The 19,950-nt window shown below is 39.1% G+C and overlaps 1 protein-coding gene across 1 annotated transcript in view; it reads left to right on the forward strand.

The window, feature by feature from the left end:
* atad2b (ATPase family AAA domain containing 2B) overlaps positions 1 to 19,950 on the forward strand; it is a 184,747-nt gene that overhangs the window by 55,287 nt on the left and 109,510 nt on the right. Inside the window, 3 exon segments of the mRNA XM_055149307.1 lie at positions 3,072 to 3,122; positions 3,125 to 3,193; positions 9,892 to 10,020. Coding sequence (XP_055005282.1) covers positions 3,072 to 3,122; positions 3,125 to 3,193; positions 9,892 to 10,020 — 249 coding nt within the window.

The raw sequence follows: 19,950 nt of genomic DNA on the forward strand, positions 1-19,950 counted from the left end.
CCGCTAATGTTTGTGGTTCCTGGCCCCGGTTCCAGGGTCATTCTCTTTCTTCTCCTTCTTTTGGATAATAACATCACTACGTCACAGCATAGTCGTCCTCTCTTGGTTGATGCGGCACGTCCGACTCCAAAAGTTCAGCTTTTTCAACTTCTGACGCTTCTGACAAAACACAACTCCACCTATGTTTTTGATGCGGTAACAACATTCCAATATGGCTCAAAGCTCACATGATATGGACCCTTTAAGAAATGCACTTTCGTCATACTCCAAACTTTTTAAAGTAAGGATTTGAGTGGAAACTAGCAGGGCTGCCAGTTTCTGTAACAAGAGGATGGTTATTTCGTCACACCTTTATATAACACAACCTATGGCAGACATTATTGGTGTTACATTTCTCTGACCACACACAATTTGTTCAGTGACCCTTCATGCACACACACACACACCCACACACACACACACGCACGCATACAGAGAAACACATACACAAACACGCACAAAAAACATGCACAGACACACACACACACACACATACTCACAGACAGACACACAAACCCTTACAAAAGCACAAAAGCACACAAACGCACACAAACACACACTATTAGACTGCTGTTCTCCAATTAGACAAAAGGTGCTGTCAGCTGGTGACCCTAGCGCCACCTTCTGTCTGAACTCTTGTCATGCGTCTGCAGTAATGAGAGACTGTGCTTGTTTACTCCAGCTCTGCTTTTCAACAACTTTATGTTTTTCATTCTATAGCAATAAAATAAAGAGGTTTAAAAATACCCTCTGGAATACATGCTAGGTGAAAAGGTGAATGTGACTTTCAAGGAACTGTATTACACCAAACAGAATCTTGTGAGCTTTAAGTCATGTGAGAATGTTGTTACCTCATCAAAAACATATCTGGAGTTGTGTTTAGTTTCTTTCACATATTTGAGTAAGTCTTTATTATTAGTCTTAAATTTAAAATGCTCTGCTCCACTTTGATCCAAATGATTCTGAGTGTTTTCTGTTAGAGAGAAGAACTCCTCCTAAATCTGCAGGGTTTGTGTGTTAAACATCTGCAAATGAAACAAAACACAACTCCAGGTCTGTTTGTGATCATATGGGACCTTTAATTCTTCCATTGCTTATACCCACTTCTTTCTCAGTAATTAAAATAGTCATCCATCTGCCGTATATTTCAGTTATTTTTCCACATGCTGGGAATTGCTCGAGTCTATTTTCTCACATGGAAAGTTCTGATATTGACCTTTCCTTCAAGACATAGATACAGACATCAAACTGCACCATATGCTGTTTGTAAGGGAAAAGTGAAATGCTACTACAGGCTGTGTATATAGATGTCACAATAACCAATTTTGAACTTTTTGTATTGTTGCAGGGAATATAGACAAGGCAAGGCAGGTTTATTTGTATAGCACAAATTGTACACCAAGTAATTTAAAGTGCTTTACAGAATAAGAAAGATTTAAAAATCACAATACAAGCAAATCAAAACATAAACAATTATCATAAAATGAACGTACAAAAAATGAATAAATTATAAATTGTACAGTATTGCTTAAAAGTGCACCATGTACATTTTTGGTTGGGGGTTTGTCACCTGCCTGTTTCTATGGAGATGTCATTGCTCTGCCTGGAATGTTCCACAATATGACATTAAACAGCTCTATTTTACATTTATTGTTACAAGTGGTAGCTTAAAAATAGCTCAAATATACCTAGAAAATATAAATATACCTAGAAAATATAAATAGCTCAAAACTACCTAGAAAAACAGACATTCTGACTTTGAGTAGGGTCGCCTCTCTACAGATCTGACCTGTAACTTGGTCCGGTTTGGTCTCCATGACGATGGAAAGGTTTAATGCAATACTGTGAAACATTCCAGACAAAGCAATAACATTTCCATGAAGAAAAGCATTTAATGGACCGTCAACCAGAAAAGTTACATAATGTACCCTTAAAATCCACAGCATGTAACTTTTTAGCCCCAAAACAGACTAAAATAACATTTATATTTATTTATATTTTTTTCCCATTTTGGTTGAGTTTATTGCACTGGCAAATGTGGAAAAACACGAATTCTCTACCTGACTTAAAAAAACCTGACTTGGAGGAGGGGCTTTTCATTCTTGTTTCCATGGAAATGTTGTCCCTTTGGCTGTAATTTCCCACAGAATGACTTAAAACCGAGCTTCCTCCATGGAGAATGTTCCAAAGTATAGTTTTAACTTTCTGTTTCCGTGCAGGTGACGTGCCACCTTCAGAAGATTACATAACGCACCTTTCACTAAGTTGTTATAATGACTCATAGAAGTTATTTATTCAACCTTCTACAGTTCAAATCTAATTGTAGCACAGACGAATAACATTTCCCCATGAGTACAAAGAGAAAGTAGCGATGATGAATATTGACCTTTGCTTAAATTCATTGTTGTGGTGCAGCAATAGCTAAAAAGAAAGAGATGAGATATTTTAAATCTGAATTCTTTGGATTGTGACAGAACCAAAGACAAAGCAGGTTTATTTGTACAGCACAATTCATACACAAAGTAATTCAGAGAGCTTCACACAATAAGAAAGACATTAAAATCACAATACAGACAAATCAAAACATGAATAATCATCATAAAATCAACATTAAAAGAGAAGACATTTAAAGATGCACTGTGTCACTTTTTGGTTAGGAGTCCGTCACCTGCTTGTTTCTATGAATATATCATTACTCTGCCTGGAATGTTCCACAGTATGACTTTAAACAGCTCTACTTTATATTTATTCAATTACAGGTGGTTTTATAGCTCAAAAATACCTAGAAAACAGATATTCTGACTGTGAGCAGGGTCGCCTCTCCACAGATCTGACCTGTAACTTGGTCTAGTTTGATCTCCATGAAGATAGAAAGGTTTAATACCATACATCCCCACTGAGAAAAGCATTTGACAAACCGTCCAGAACAGTGTAGTTACATTGTTATGCTTATGACAATACAATATGCAACGCATTGTGATTTTTGTGGTGGATTATAAACAGTTTTATTGTGTTTTTTTCTTCTTTTCCAGACAAGGTGATCAGACATCGGGCAAGCAGCTTAAAGGACACAGCACACGCTATTTTGCAGCCGAGTTGGATCCTGAGTTTGACCGCATGTGTGAGGAGATTAAAGAAGCACGAAGGAAAAGAGGTGAGAACTATCAACAAGAGGTGATATCGGCTTATATGTATCTATAAGACGCTTTATGTAATGATTATGTAACCCACGCCAGAGCTGTCGGAAGGACGGTTATTTTTATGTGCCATATGGGATATGGTAAGGAGAATAAGGGTCATATTGAACATCATTTGCATATTAAAGCGAGAATAAACATGTAAACTCCACCCACAGTGAACTAGTAAGTGCCTGGAGGATTAAAGGGGTGACGGGTAGTTAGGGGAGGGATCGGGACTACAGACTGTTTATAAAGAAGTGGACTAAGGGAGTGTGACCATAGCGTTCGACTCCAGTCAAATGAAGCTCATCGAGGCTTACAGCTATATGAGCAAATATCGTGCAAAGTTTCATATTTGGAATCCTTACCGCAAGTGTCATAGCAACCAAAAAGCCAGTCCGGAGCGAGGCTGTTGAAGGTAACGCCTCTTTCTGCTCCTACTGCTGGTTTAGCACTTAGCAACGCTGTCAGATGCTCCGGCTGGTGTTAGCAACAGGTTTAACCTTGGGGAAAGAAGGGATCTAATTTGTCTGTTATTAATGTTCATATCTTGATTAACCGACAAAATACCAAAATACCAGGATCATGTAGAGTGGGGAGACAATTTTTCAATAGAATATGAATTGGAGCCAGAGTTGATGGAGCCGTAAGCGCCCCCATGCTCACTTCCTATTTGGAATGCGGTGGCTAGCTGGTTAACTGTGTCCATACAATCTATGGTCTGGACATATGGCGGCAGTGTAATTGATCTGACTGGCATAAAGACTTCAAACTCCTCTTCTACAGCCAAGTTTTATTAAATGGCTTGTAATTAAAGTAGTGGCCTCAATAATAATAATAATTATGACTTAGTTTTATATACTGCTTTTCTAGACACTCAAACACACTTTACAGAGCATTATTCATTCACTCCACACTCAGTGGTAGTAAGATACTACTGTAGCCACAGATGCTCTGGGGCAGACTGACAGAAGCGAGGCTGCCAATCTGTGCCATCGGCCCCTCCGACCACCACCATCACACACACACACACACACACCACTTTCATACTAGGCAATGTGGGTGAAGTGTCTTGCTTAAGGACAGAATGAGGTTTTTGTGACTGGCGCACCCCTGTGGCACCTGATTTTCCCAGTGGTCTCCCAGCCAAGTACTGACCGGGCCCAACCCTGCTGAGCATCTGAGATCTGACGGGACCAGGCCGGTATGGCTTTGGCATGTTGTTTCACAATGGAAGCAGCACACACACATTTTTTGAGAATTTTCGACCACAAATATGCAAATTAACTTCACCAACTTGCACCAAAATGACTAAATCTTAGCAAAACAAAACTGAAACGGTAGACAAAACACCAAGTACAGTTTAGTAAGACAAAAGTTTTAGTCCCACGTTGACACTTTAGACTAGAGCCTCCTGTGCGTCATTGTCAAAGGGGTTGGTGTCAGAACATACTGTATTTTAGGCTTTTTTTCGACTGATGAATGATTTCTAGCTCTGACAATTTGCTGTGTGTCTCTCCTTGCTTTTCACCCCCATTTTATACTCGTTGCTAATACTACCAGTCCTACTTATTGTCCTTTCAAAATAAAACTTATGGGCAGAAAATAAAAGTAAGTCTTAGCAACTTTTGTTATGTAGAGATTGGCAATTCCAGGGCTGAAATTATCCAGATTATTCTAGTGAAGGAGTATGCAGTTAACAACACAGTGGAGCACTTCCTGTATTACCACATGACATCACAAGGTGTAATAGGGTTTTTCACTTTGAGAGAAGAACTCACCCTAAATATTCAGGATATGTGTGTTAAACAATGAAACAAAACACAACTCCAGGTCTGTTTTTAATGAGGAAACAACATAACATAGATCAGAAAATAACAATGTAATCAAGTAATATGGGTCCTTTTAAAGTATGTGGTTCAACTTTATACTACTTGCACTAATGAAAAAAACATATTAGTAATATTCGCTTGTAAGAACTGGCAATAAGCTAGACTTTTCTTCCATTATATAAAGCAGTTTTTGAGGTGATATGGTAGCAGGTCTTGATGGCGCTGTTAGATTTTATTGCAGGGCTGTGGATGCCTTGAGGCTCCAATGTTTCAGACACAATCTTCTGTAATAGTCTGCTCTGAGCCCTACATCTGTAATCTACCACACAGACTCAGCCAGACTCAAAACAACTGTTATATAAAGCTAAGGATCATGCACTAACTATCGATACTTCTGCATTGAAATCACGCTGGGGGTGTTCTGTATGTATCTGTATAGGCGCAATGTTCAGTAGTTACCATGGTGATTCAATAAAAACTCAAGAAAAAATACAAAATGGATTTAAACAATATTAAACATTTTCAAGAGCCTGTGATCGATACGAGCGTTCATGTTCTTGTTTAGGAGTTTGATTTTCAACAAAAAGGTGAGAGTGACTAACTGAAAAACTGCTCATGGATTGTATCGAGCTTGTGACTGTAATTTTATGTGGGAGAGACTTGTGTAACAGCACAAATCATCTCACCTGCTGTAGTTCCAGCTAAGTCAGTTCTTTTTGGTCAGATTGTGTTAAAATAAAACTTAGATTAAGTCTAACTTGAGTAACAGAGCTTCTAACAGAGCAGTGCTTTCAGTTCACTTTACTCAGAGAATGTTGATGACAGCTGCAAAGTATCCATAGTGCAGAAAATGGATTGTTAGTCTACTTTTTGTTTATGAATATTGTATTTTTATATGTAATTGGGACTAGTGATATAGGATTCTAAAGTCACAGGAGATCCTTTTGACAGGGGAGGATGTACCGGCTTTACTTTAGCATTTGCCTAAGGGAGCATCCCATAATGCTTTGTGATGTGATGTCACAGTCTATTTTAGCAAAGTCTGAAAAGCTTAATTGGGCTGTTGTGATTTTCTGATCTGTGTATCAACTCTTAAGTAACTTCAGCATTTCAGTCTGGTATCTATTTGTTGCTGATAATTCATTTGGATGTTTTTTGTCTTTGTGACACAGAATAGATTGAATAATATTGACAACAGGGGGATGTAAAAACCAAAAGTCTCACAATAATATCGTAGGCTATCACAATATATCAAGTCACATTGTTTTGGTGCAGCAATAGCTAAAAACTACATAGACCATGATCCTTTGGTGTTGTCTGTGCAAACTCATGAAGAAGTAACTTATTGAACACTTTTAAATCTTAATTCTCCATATTAGGATAGTACCATAGACTGTATAAAACAGTGGACTAAGCGAGTGTTCAGCTCCAAGTCAAATGAAGCTCACCAAGTTTAGTAATTTTTATGAGTGAATTTGGAGCCAGTTCCATTTAAGGAATAGGAATTTATTTACATAGAAAATTGTGAAATAGAAACACCAGGATCGTGTAGAGCAGACATAAGTCCAGTGTAAGTCAATGGGAGCGTCAGTAGGAACAGGGAGACCCGCATCCGAACTACCTATTTGGAACACGACAGCTTGTGCATTTGCAGTCTATGGACAGTTTCAAGGCTTTTAAATGGAAAAGTCACATATTCACAATTTTGTTCACCTGCACAAATATCACAATAAATATCATTCTGTGAGATGCATGTCGTGAAACTATCATATTGAGAGATTTGGATATCGTTACATCCCAAATTAACATATTTTCTATTGCAATATATCGCGCCCATAGACTGCATAAAGAACTAAGGGAGTGTGATGTCATTCATAGCACTTATCTTCAGTCAAATGAAGCTCACAGAGGCTGGCAATTATAGGAGTGAATTTGCATTGCATATTAGGAATAGGAATTTATTTACGAAAAAAACAGAGAAATAAAAACACTAGGATCATGTAGAGCAGGTTAATATGGACATTTTTAGACCAAAATGATGAGGCTCACAGCAGTAGGGACACTTTTTAATGTAAAGTCAATTGGAGCCAGAGTCAGTGTTCACTTCCTACACCGACTAAAAGACTACACCTCTAATCATTGTGCAAGAAAATGTACACAATAACATACTTTCACTTACTTCACTGAGCGTAGCTGTATCGTTGAGTCTTTGGTGTCAAACACGTAAAAGGTGCACTGCGTAACATTTCCTGAACTCATTCTCAGCCTTTCGCTTTTTTGCTCTTTTAGCCGCGAACGTCAGAAGATGCTAAATGAATATTGCAGAAGCAGAAGTCCAACTGCTTAAGCGAAGGAATATAGCGGTTTAAATATTTAATCTTCCAGTCAAGGTTTTCCCTCTCAACGTTCTCAATGAGCTGCTCTGTCAGTGCCCTTCCTGCTCTGATGCTGCGAGGGCTTTTCTATATTAATGAATAGGCATGGGACTCGATTCACTGGATTTCATGATAGAAAAATGCACGTTCATTCATTCAGTCATTTCTTTTTCATTAAAGGTATAAACTTTGGACTCTCTGTTTTGAAGACATAAAGAGAAAACAATAAAAACTAAATCAAAAAAACAAACCGTACTCCAAAACATGGGGGAAGGTGTATTCAGACTAGTATGCAGTTACTTTTTATTGATTTATTTTTTGGTTATAAATCCTTTCGTTAGTGTGGTAGATAGGGATGGGCATTCGATGAAATTTTCTTAATCGATCGTCGGAAGAATTAACGATCGATTATCGATTAATCATTAACGTTTTTATATTAATATGATCATCATTATTATTACTATCTGCACTACTAATCTGCATAAATAAATTCAACTTTACGACATATAAACCGTAACGACTCTAGAGCCACATCAATCCGTTTTAGATTATAATGTATTTAATTCAGTTTTGCGCAACTCTCACAGAAACAAAACTTAAAACTGCATCACTAATTTGCATCAACTCAGCGAAGATAAAACTACAGCTCTTGTGTCGCTGATGTGGTCAATTTCTTTTGGATTAAAAGACATGGCTCAGTGGAATACAGGTTAGTGTGACCATATTTGCGTTTGTCAAAACCAGGACACCGTACGGGAGGTGGGGACTCGTCATCGACATTGTGCGACTCTTACCTGGCAAAGCTTTTTCCCACTGGACACCGAAACATGTTCCTGCTTTGTAAACTGTGCACATGGACTCCCACTTGTCCCGAACACAACGGAAAGCGTGGAATTTTTGTACAAATCATCGTTAAATACGCATTTGTGCTTCGGTACGCTGCAGACTGACCGAATGTTTGTGTCTGCTCGCTCCTTCTGAGTGCAGAGAGCAACATGTACGGACGCCTGTTTGGTCACGCTACGCACAGCAACCTACATTCGGTTTGTCGATTAAAATGAACGTAATCGATGAAATTCTTAATGATCAATTATCGATTAATCGATTAATCATGCCCATCCCTAGTGGTAGAATGATCTTCTCCAGTGTACTCCAGAACAGGTGCCCAGACAAATGCAGAAAATGCACTTGTATCTCATCAGAAATGCACGTTGAATACCATAAGAGTTCTCATCCCAATGGAAAATGATCTTGTGATTTTATGTGTCACATTCATGTGTCAGTTATAACCGTTTTTACTGCTTAAAATAACCTTGGAAAAACATGTATTCTTCGCGTGAGAAGGTTTGCCTCTTCGCAGATCTAAGTTGTAAGTTCTATCACTCCTGGCAAAGTATTAACATCTTCCAGCACACAAGGAAAAGTTAGAAAAGTTACATGGTGCACGTTTAAAGGTCAAAAAAGGATTCTTGTGAGCTTTAAGCCATGTTATGTTGTTACCTCCTCAAAAACAGACCTGGAGTTATTTTGTTTCATTCACACATGTTTGAGTAAGTCTTTATAATTAGTCTGTCTACATCTCCAAAGCTCAAAATGCTCTGCTCCATCTGGTGATGTTATGTAGTGGTAGTTTTCAAGTTAACAGCTCCTTTTACCTTTAGTTCAGCAGAGATCGGCAATTCCCGCACTGAAATTATCCAAATGATTCTAGTGTAGGTGTGAGGAGTTTAAAACAGAACATTTTGAGCTTTGGAGACGTAGACAGATGAATAATGCAGGATTACTCACACATGTGTAAATGAAACAAAACACAACTCCAGGTCTGTTTTTGAGACGTTAACAACATTCTAACATGGTTTAAAGGTGCATTGTGTAACTTTTCTGGTGCTTTTGCTGGTTCAAATGCTTTTCTTCAGATGTTATCGCACTTTTATCATCGTGGAACACAGACAAGACCAAGTTACAGGTCAGATCTGTGGAGAGGCGACCCCACTCACAGTCAAAATTCCTGTTTTTCCATCAGTAATTCAATAAATCGGAGGTAGATCCGTTTAAAGTCATTCTGTGGAACATTCCAAGCAGAGCAGTGACATTTCCATAAAAACAAAAGGGTGACGGACCCACCATACTGAAAAGTTACACAGTGCACCTTTTAAAGCTCACAAGAGTTAGTTTAACAATTGAAAAACACAACTTGGGACAGCTTGCTCAAAACATTGCATTGGTTAAGCTGTATTAAACATCATTTGATTTATCTGGGTTTGTTACGATCTGCTCTGTTTTGTTGCTGTTTATTTGCTATTATCTGTTCTGTACCACTTATTTCTGTAAGATGTATCCACTCTCCCCCATGGATGAGAAGAATTGTGAAAAACTGAAAATTGGTCACAAAACTTTGCATGTAAAAGGAAGCAGAAAAGCATGAATAGTGTGTACTGTCAGTCACCATCTTGTGTGTTGTTGCAGACTTCCAGACGCCTCCTGAGCCAACCCCATCCTCCGGCGCCGTGGCAACCAGGAAGCAGCCTCCACCGGGAGAAGAACCAGCCAAGAGCAGCACTCAGGGCGAGGCCACCTACAAACACGCCACCTCCAGTAAGTGCTCCCAACACCCTGACCATAACATGTCATCATTTATTCAGGATCAGGCAGTAAGCAAGATAAGGTGTGAGGAAGATGTGTAGGCAGACAACACGAATGTAACGGAAATACAGTATTAAGGTCTATTCACAGTGCTACTCTATATTACAGCTACTTTTTCATGGTATTGGTGGTTTTCAGATTATAGAATGTGATGATGTCAGACTCAAATGAGGTACAAGAGACAGATTTTACTATTAATTACACTGTACTTTATCATGAAATCTCCAAAGATATAGCAAATGTTGAACCTGAACATTTTTATCAGTGTCTAGACACAAGAACTCATTGTATGGCAACAAAAATTAGCATTTTAACAATATTCATTTTACCTGACCCTTACCTTAACTGAATGCTGTGATGTCTGAATTTGAAACCCACCATTCGATGCCATTTTTGGGACTTTTGCAAGACATTTTAAGATGGGATATGCAGAGAAAAACTAGAACTGTATTGATGATTCAGGATAAAGGAAGATGAAGTCCTTGGAAGATGTGTGTGCAAACAGTGGAAGAGTGGTTAGGTCTATTCATAGTTTTGCTTTTATCACAGCTACTTTTTCATGGTATTGGTGGTTTTCAGATTGTAGAATGTGATGATGTCAGACTCAAATGAGGGACAAGAGATAGATTTCACTATTAATTACACTGTACTTTATCATGAAATATCCAAAATGTAAATTCACAAATATTGAACCTGAACATTTCTATCATTGCGAGGCACAAGAACTCTGCATTTTAACAATATCCATTTTATGTGCCCCCCCCGTCTTTATTAAATAACATTGCTCTATAGAATGCTGTGATGTGTGAATCTGAAACCCACCATTCGATGCCATTTTGGGGACTTTTGCAAAATACTTTAAGATGGAATATGCAGAGAACTGAACAGAGAACTGTATTGATGATTTAGTATCGAGGAAGATGAGGTGCTAGATGTGTATGCAGACAGCAGGAGTGTATTTAGATATATTCATAGTGTTGGTCTATATCACAGCTACTTTTTCATGGTGTGGACACCATTCTGGAGACTTTTTGAGATGGAGATGTCTTTTCACATTGTTACTCCATACATAGGATTTAGTCACTCTGCTTTTACGTGGTATGTAAAGTGCAATATTGTTGCCAAGCACATTGAAACTGGAGGTGTGTTAATGTGACCTGAGCATAGACTGTATAATAGACGTGGACTAAAGGAGTGTGATGCCACCCGTAGAGTTTGTTTGCAACCAAATGAAGCTCATCAAAGGCTAGCAGTTATAACTACTAATCTGAAACCAGGGACCACATTTGGATATACATGTGTGAAACCACTATCACCTCTAGCAACGGCGCTGTCAATCAAACCTGTTGCTAAGGCAGGCAGGAGTGACCTCAGGGAAAGCAAGCATCGATTTAGAGACAGAATAGCAAAATGAAAACCTCAGGATCATGTAGACTGGATTAATATGAACATTTTAAGACCAAAATGACGGGGCTCACAGCAGCACATACAGAGAGAGGGGCGAAGTTTTTTCAATATAAGTCAATTGGAACCAGGGCTCAAAGGAACCGCTTCGCACCTATGCATATTTGTATTTGGAGCACTGCGGCTAGCACATTAGCTATACTCATTTCTACAGTCTATGGTCTTTATGCAGGACACTTCACCCACATTGCAGAGTATGAATGTAGTGTGTGCATGGTAGGAAAGTAACAATAACCGAAATATCGTGATATCGTATCGTCAGAGTTCTCACAATAATACCGTGGACCATCACAATATTTCCAATTACAAGTCTCTTTGCTTAAATTAAGAATTACGGTGCAGCAATAGACAAGGGAACTACATAGACCATGATCCTTTGCTCCGTTTCAGTGTAGACTACAAGAAGAAATAACAGTTCTAACAGTTCACTTTTAAGTCTTAGTCATTTGGATTTGGATTGTTCGCAGCCTCCACAAAATAGCGCAGTAAATATCGTACCGTGAGATGTATATTGTGAAAATATCGTACAAAGAGATTTGGATACTGCTACTATATCCCTAATCATGAGCCTCCCCACCATATCGTGAGCTTTCCCACAGTATCGCAATAAATAGCGTATCTTGAGACTTGGATATAGTTACACCCTTAATGCATGAGTGTTGGTGGTAGTTGGGGGGGGTGAAAGTGCAGATTGACAGTCTCTCTTCCTTCAGACTACCTCAGGGCAGCTGTGGCTACAATTATAACTACTGCATGAGTTGTGAATGAATAATTTAATGTAATTGTAAAGCACTTTAGGTGTCTTGAAAGCCCTAGATAAATACTGTACATTATACTCAACTGCATGGACCCCCTCAGAAAACCACACCTCAAATGCAGTACTCTCCACTCTACATGTCTTCATTGTGTGTGGCGGCCGTATGGACTGCCACACACCCGCCTCCTGCCTCGTGTCTGGTCTCAGAGCTACAAGAGAAGCAGCACAGTTAGCCTTCTCATTAGCGCAGCCTTTCTCTACTAAACTACTCTGAACCAGCCCACCGCACGGAGTAATTACAAGACCACCTGTAGCAAGCGCCAGGTGCCGGGGAGGGGAGGGGAGGGCTCAGGCTGGGCAGGGGTTGAGCTAATAGGGCTGCTCCCTCTGTGAAAAAGATACACAATTTTTACAAGTTATTCACAAATATCACACAACCGACGCCAGGAAGTAGCAAAATAAACCTTTTTTATGATGCAAAATGTTCCAATTTACCAAAGCAAACACTGTCACTGAAGGCTTGACATGTTTTTACAGCTCTAAAATTTCTGAATATTTATATCAATTTTTAGGTGTTACAATTTGTTCAGCAAGTTCTTTCATAATATCTGTCTTGTTTCAATGTTGACTCAGTGATTACAATTTCTAATGACTGATTTGTGTAACTTTTGGTTGGGGCTTTCTATGGATAGGCTACAGCGCTGTCTAGAATGTTCCACAGTATGACTTTAAACAGCTCTACCTTACATTTATTCAATTACAGGTGGGTTTATAGCTCAAAAATACCTAGAAAAACTTTATGGATTGTGAGCGAGGGCCGTCTCTCCACAGATCTGACTTGTAACTTGGTCTGGTTTGATCTCCATGAAGATAGAAAGGTTTAATGCCATACTGTGAAACATTCCAGACAAAGGAATAACATCTCCTTGGAAAAAAGCATTTGTCAGACCTTCCACCAGAAACCTTTAACACCTTTTAACAAGACACATTTCAATGTTTATTGAATGTCTATTAAGCCCTGATGAAGACCAGTTAAGGTCGAAACATGTTGGCTTTGGCCATTCAAATAAAGGCCTTTTAACTATATTTTTCCTCGTGCGATGTGTTAATTTTTTCTACTGTTTTGGAGTGCCCGGAATTTATTGTGTTTGACATTTAAATGTTTATTTAAATTTATTTTAGATTCAATTATTTGACCATTAGATATGTTTATACAGCTTATTAAATGCAGTTTCTTCCTCAAATTAGAAATGTAAACATCAACTGTCCACCTAATGAGGTTTATGTGTAAATCTGCATTCATGCTCAGTCCTGGTTTTGTCTTTATTAAGTTTTTATATTCACTAGTAAATTAAACCATATACACTTTTTGTTTTATTATAACTGAATTTATTGAGTTCAAAAGTATATAAAAATATTGCAATAATTTCCCAGTATTGTGCAGCCCTAATTAAAGGTGCACTGTGTAACTTTTCTGCTGGTTATTGCGTTGTTTGGCTTGGAGTGTTTGACAGTATAGGATTGAACTTATCTTTCTTTATAGCAGAGTCCTGGGTACCCACAAATAGGTGCTGAAACAGATGTATTTTAACATTCTGGAACTTTACGGGTGCCTGTGCGGGTGGGTAGTGATTGCGCATGGGCGGGTCAGGTGCCTACCAGTGATTAGGCTACTTCGAAAAGTTGAAAGAAAAGAAATCTGAACATTGAGAGTATTGTGTATTACTAGTTTAAGGCTTGGCGGCTACCTACTACTGCTTATTCAAACCGCCTATCCAGTTCTCATCTAGTTGTTTGTTGAGAGGCGCATCGAAAAAAAATAAAGTGTTCAGTTCAGTTAGAATGCTTTTAATTTGTGTGTAATTTATCACTGGCAAGGTCAGACAGGTCAGATCTATGGACAAATGAATTTTTCAGTTAGTTAATTTTGCAAGCAATAAAAGCACCCTTAATTACATACATGCTTAAGAGTTTAATAAGTTTAATGCTGTACTGTGGAGCATTCCAGGCAATCACCATGACGACAAGAAGATAGTAGAGCCCCCACCAAGAAAAGTTACACAGTGCAATAAATAAATAAATAGATTGAATTAAAGGTGCACTGTGCATCTTTTCTATTGGAGAGACCGACACTTGCTGACACTTGTTTCCATGGAGATGTTATTGCGTTGCCTGGAATGTTCCACAGTATGCCTTTAAACTCATCTATCATACATTTATCCAGTTACAGCTACTGCTAAAAGAATACCTTGAAAATATGCTTTCTTTCTGCCGCGCACCTCCCCAGAGATCTGACCTGTAACTTGGACATAATGCATCTTTTTAGCTAATTAAAACTCTATTATTCAGTTTATTTTGAAATTATTATTACCATTTCATATATTTGCTCTGTTATTCTAATGCACTGCGATGTTTGAGCTGCCGAGTCCAAATAATTTCCCTTGCGGATCAATAAAGTCTAAGTCTATTACAGTCTTCCACGGCGCAGTCCCTGTAGTACGGCCGCGGTGCACTAGGTGGCGCTTGTCTCTCACAGGAGCGTCCCCAGCGGAGCGCCTGCTGCGTAGATAAGCCTTCTGTCCCAGGGAGCGCTGGTGCTTTTGAGAGATGAGGCCCTCCTGTGTGGACCATAAATACAGTACAGACTCAGGGCATGTGTAAATCTACTGTGCTTCATTTCACCAGGAGCAGAGGAGGAAGAAGAAAGGAAATAAAGAGAAATAAGACTAGGTTGTAACTAGTTCTGTCAGCTTTTAGTCTTTTATTCGATTCACTGGTGAGTAGTGTTTTAGTCGACCGAAATGTGTATTAATCATTATTTTATTTAGAGTTTAAAGGGCCCATATGACGCTGTTTTATGATCTATGTTTTTAATGTTGTTTCCTCATCACAAACAGACCTGGAGTTGTGTTTTGTTTCAAGTTCCACCTTATGATGTCATCTGGTAATACAGGAAGTGCTCCACTGTGTTTTTAAACTCCATACACCTTCACTTAGAATCATTTTGTTTATTTCAGCCCTGGAATTTCCAATCTGAACTAAAGTTAAAAAAAATAGCTGTTAACTTCTAAACTAAAACTATCGCTTCATGACATCACAAGGTGGAACAAATCATTTAGACCAGGGGTGTCAAACTCATTTTGGTCCAGGGGCCGTATCCAACCTACTTTGATCCCAAAGGGGCCGGATCAGAAAACTCCTGTCATATATACCCCAAAAATAATAATAACTTCAAATATTTGTGCAGAGAAACGCAAATCTATTACAGAAATCTCTTTCTTATTATAATATAATTATAATATTATGAACAACCTGCAAAATTCAATTTCAACACAATGTTTTAACATGAACTTGTATGGAAACAGGAATAAGTCAATTTTTTGGGGGAAATCCTGCACTCGGCTCCACTTTTCTCATGTTGGACATTTTGTTGATGAGGGTGTCACGGTCAACAGTCAAAACGATCGTCCTTTAAGAGCGTTTGGAAAGAGACAAGTCTTCATTTGTGCTGCTCTGGTGGGAGGGGCCACGTACAGAGACGCTGGAGACGCTGCTATGATAAGCACCGCAGAAAATTACCAATATTTTAATAGAAAATATAATTAAAAGATTTTAGTAGAAAATCACCCAAGGGCCACATTAAAGGTCTTGGAGGGCCGGATCTGGCTCCCGGGCCTTATGTTTGACACATGTGATTTAGACAGACAACTATAAATAATAAACTCAAACATTACATCATTAGTTGAGTGATCAGATCCACTGACTCACAGGTCGACGGTGCAATTCCGGCTCCTACAGATGAACGCTATAACTGAATTTATTGAGTTCAAAAGTATATAAAAATATTACAATAATTTTCCAGTATTGTGCAGCCGTATTTAAAGGTGCACTATGGTGTAAATCCAGCTCCCACAGATGAACGCTATCGTTGTGTCCTCGGGCAAGGCACTTAACGCAGCTCGCCCCCAGTGTGTGCGAATGTGCGTGTGAGTGGTTCCTTGATGTAAAGAGCTTTGAGAGCCTCGAGGGTGGGAAAGCGCTTGAAACAAACCATTGCAAATGAAACAAATACTCCATGTACATTTTAATCAGCCAACAACAACATGGCAAGCAATAATATGTACTTTTTCCCTCATACTGGGCAATTTCAATTTTTAGTTTTTATTTTTGTTGATAGTTTTAATTTTTTTTAAATATTAAGGTCCACAAAGTAAGATGAGACTTTTTTTTAAATACATCTCCATTCTAGTGTATTGCTGTTTTACACACTATAGTACATTCCTCCAATTATGTCTGAAGCCTGCCACAATCTGCATGTTTTCTCTGAGACAGGATTGGCTATGTCAATTAAAAAACAGCTTGACACACTGCAAATCCGTAAGCGCAAATTTTAAATGGATATGATTAAAAATAATAACAATAGTATTCATTTTCCTCTCATACTGGTCAGTTTAGATTTTTGATTTTCGATGGTTTCTTATGAAAAACACACTAATGATATAACTTTTAATTGGTTCATGAAAAGGTGGACTTTTTAAATACACCTCCTGTGCCATTTAAAAGGGCAGCCAGATTAATTACAATTTAATCAAATCACAATTTAAGTGGACACAATTAGCAAATCACAAAAGCTGCAGGTTTTGAAGTACCGTAATTTCCCCCAAAAAACAACAACATAATTCGTTTTTATGATTTGTGCTGTTAAAGAATTGCCCTCTAAAATAACATTACAGGCTCCTGAAAATGTGCTGTTTAAATCCATTTAGTTTTAGTTTTTTTCTTAATTTTTCAGATTATCTTTTTAGGCTGTGTTTGCTAATGTATTCGTAGTGTTTCCATGGTAACTGGTGAACCTTCCACCAACACACACACATGTAGAACACCCCCACAGTGATGGTGACATGAAGTGGTATTGATATTTTTGTTAAAGGTGCATTGTGTAACTTTTCTGGTGGATTTTTTTGCATGGAGATTTTAATGCTTTGCCTGAAATGTTCCACAGTGGCATTAAACTGATCTATCTTGCATTTATTAAATTAAAAGTGCTTTTATTGCTTTTTTTTTATTGCACTTTTTGGTTGATGGAGATGAATGCAATACTGTACAATACTATACAACATCATCTCCATGGATACGAGGAGGTAACTGACCCCCCACCAGAAAAGTTAGACATACTTGTATTTCACAAAGAAAGCAACATTACGGAACCTATAAAGTTAGTGAAGATTTACCTAGACGGAGAACCCCAAACCATCCACCATTTTGAGGACTCCTGGGAGGTCGTAATCTGCCTCCTCTTCAGGTCTAATTAATGAAGTCTACTCAGGCGATTAATTTGTATCATCGGTATCACCCCGTTCACATAGAGCACCTCAGCACGGCAGCCATTAGGCTAATTGATCAGTTATGTCACCGGGTTTCACACAGACGTGTAACTCGAGGTACTAATGCAGGAGATTACAATTAAGACTCTGATAGTGAACAAAAGTGTGATGAAGTGCTCTTGTGTGCGTCTCTGTGGAGGTCAGGACTCTTGAAGCTCAAATGTGTCGCTTAGTGCCACCTGCAGGAGGGGAGGGGACTAGTTTACCTAAAACAATGGCTCTAATGTTATACCGGGGAAGTCATTTAGTCACAAACATCAATGCATCCATTATTAAGGATTTGTGTGTGATGCGGCAGTCATGTGACTTAATGTTTTGGCAGCCATATTGGAGGTCAAGGCTGGGGTTGATCCAGATGGTGTTATTCAGTTTACAATATACCGTATTTTCTGCACTATAGGGCGCTCTGGATTATAAGGTGCACTGTCATAGAATGGTCTATTTTTGAACTTTTTTCACATATAAACCGCCACCGGACTTTAAAGGAAACACAACAGTTGAATGGGTCAGTGGGACTTTGTTTGTGGCGTTCACGGTAACTCTGGGCTTTGTTCAGTTGTGGCGTGTAGGGAGGGTGCTGTCTGGGACCGCTGGATTGTTGGTGTGTTCGCAGTGACTCAGTTGTTCACTTGTGTCTAGAAGTGGCACATTGCACTCGCTTTTTTCGATTCGTTCCTCCGTTTCGTTCCTCATCGGCGTGTAGTGATGAGTGTGTCTGTGGGTGTTTTTCGTTGTGCGGTCGCTGTCTGCTCCGTGTGTGTTTGCGTGTTCTGTCGGGTGGTGTGGCTTTGTAGTTTACTGAAGTCGTGCTGGGACACCCGAGTGGATTCGTGTATAGGGCGCTCTGGATTGTCGTTTTTGATGGGGTTGGAGGCTTAAGAGCGCGCCCTATAGCCCGGAAAACACAGTAATTCGTGGCGACTTTAAACACTGAAAACAACATAAAACTGTCCGAAATTGCCAGCTCATTAGATCAGCTATCATTAGAAAGATATAATGCTAAATTCATCCTCCTGTGTTGTGGAATAGATCCCATATTCTGACACTCGCTCTGTGCCCAACCTCCAACATCCAGACATTTATAACTACTTAATTCATTCTGCATCGTCCTACATCAACCAAAAACTGAAAAACTACAAGGTGTTAGAGGCTCATAAATATTTTGCAGTGGGATACATGAGAGCTTTGTTGATCACCAAGCCATCACATCTGTTCCTGATAACAACCAGGGTAAGAAGAATGGGGGGCAAAATCAGAACCGTAGCTATAAATAAATAAGGGGGAGATTCCATGCAGGCAAAAGTGAGGACCGGGGCAGGTAGGATTCCATGCTGCCAAAAGTGAAAACCGCACATCGCACACAAATACTACACATTGGTCCAGATAGATAGGTTGACAGATCATGTGCTTTTGTGATGTAAATGCAAAACCTTATTACCTTAGTTATGATTAAATTAGGGCAGCTAGTGTTGCAAGATTAATCATAGTAAAATCTAAATTGCTGCGTACTTGGCTCACACACTGAGCTGTTTTTAACTAACCAAAAAGAGCAGCCTGTGCAGTTCAAAGGACACAAGTAGGAGTTGGCTACGGAACTTGCTACATTGCTTGAACATTTGAGTTGCCACAGGTTTTTTACACCATTTGGCTGTAAATGTGGTAGAAGACCTTCTAGAGGAAACACTTAGAGGGAATGAATCATTTCATCACCAACAGAAACACCAGAGGGGAAATGAGAACGAGGCCTTTCCTGTTGTGTTCACCTGGCGCCCCCTGGAGGCTGCTGTGATGCTGCAGGACATAGGAGAGAGACACTTTTGGCTCTTCCTCTCCTCAAACTGCCCTGACACAGATCTGCTGACCCTCCCTGACCCATCCTCCTGTTAAACTGCACTGAGACCTTTGAGTGAAATGCAAAGGCCAATGAGATTAGCATATTTTGCAGACTGCAGTTCTTTACGTAACAAGATTTCCTAGGCAAAAAAAAAAGCACTGCATTGATTTACTTGATGTTTCAGTCTTTTCTTAAATTTGACTTCTGCAAATTGCATACGTAATCCTTATCAGAAAAATACAGCAATTAGAAAATTCTCTAAAAATATTTCCTGCACTCCCTCTTAACCAACACCTCAGTTCCAGTTGCTTGGAGCTTAGACTTGCATGTCACATTGAGATAGTCCGGACCGGGAGCGTTAAAAGGGATAAAATGCTGTGGTTGCATCAGTGGAGGAGGTTCTGCTTGAGAGAGGCTATTTTGGAGCGTGGCTGATATTTCTA

This window comes from Boleophthalmus pectinirostris, unplaced genomic scaffold (genome assembly GCF_026225935.1).
Source record: "Boleophthalmus pectinirostris isolate CB_2022bp ecotype Guang Dong unplaced genomic scaffold, ASM2622593v1 HiC_scaffold_13, whole genome shotgun sequence".
Classification (NCBI taxonomy): Eukaryota; Metazoa; Chordata; class Actinopteri; order Gobiiformes; family Gobiidae; genus Boleophthalmus; species Boleophthalmus pectinirostris.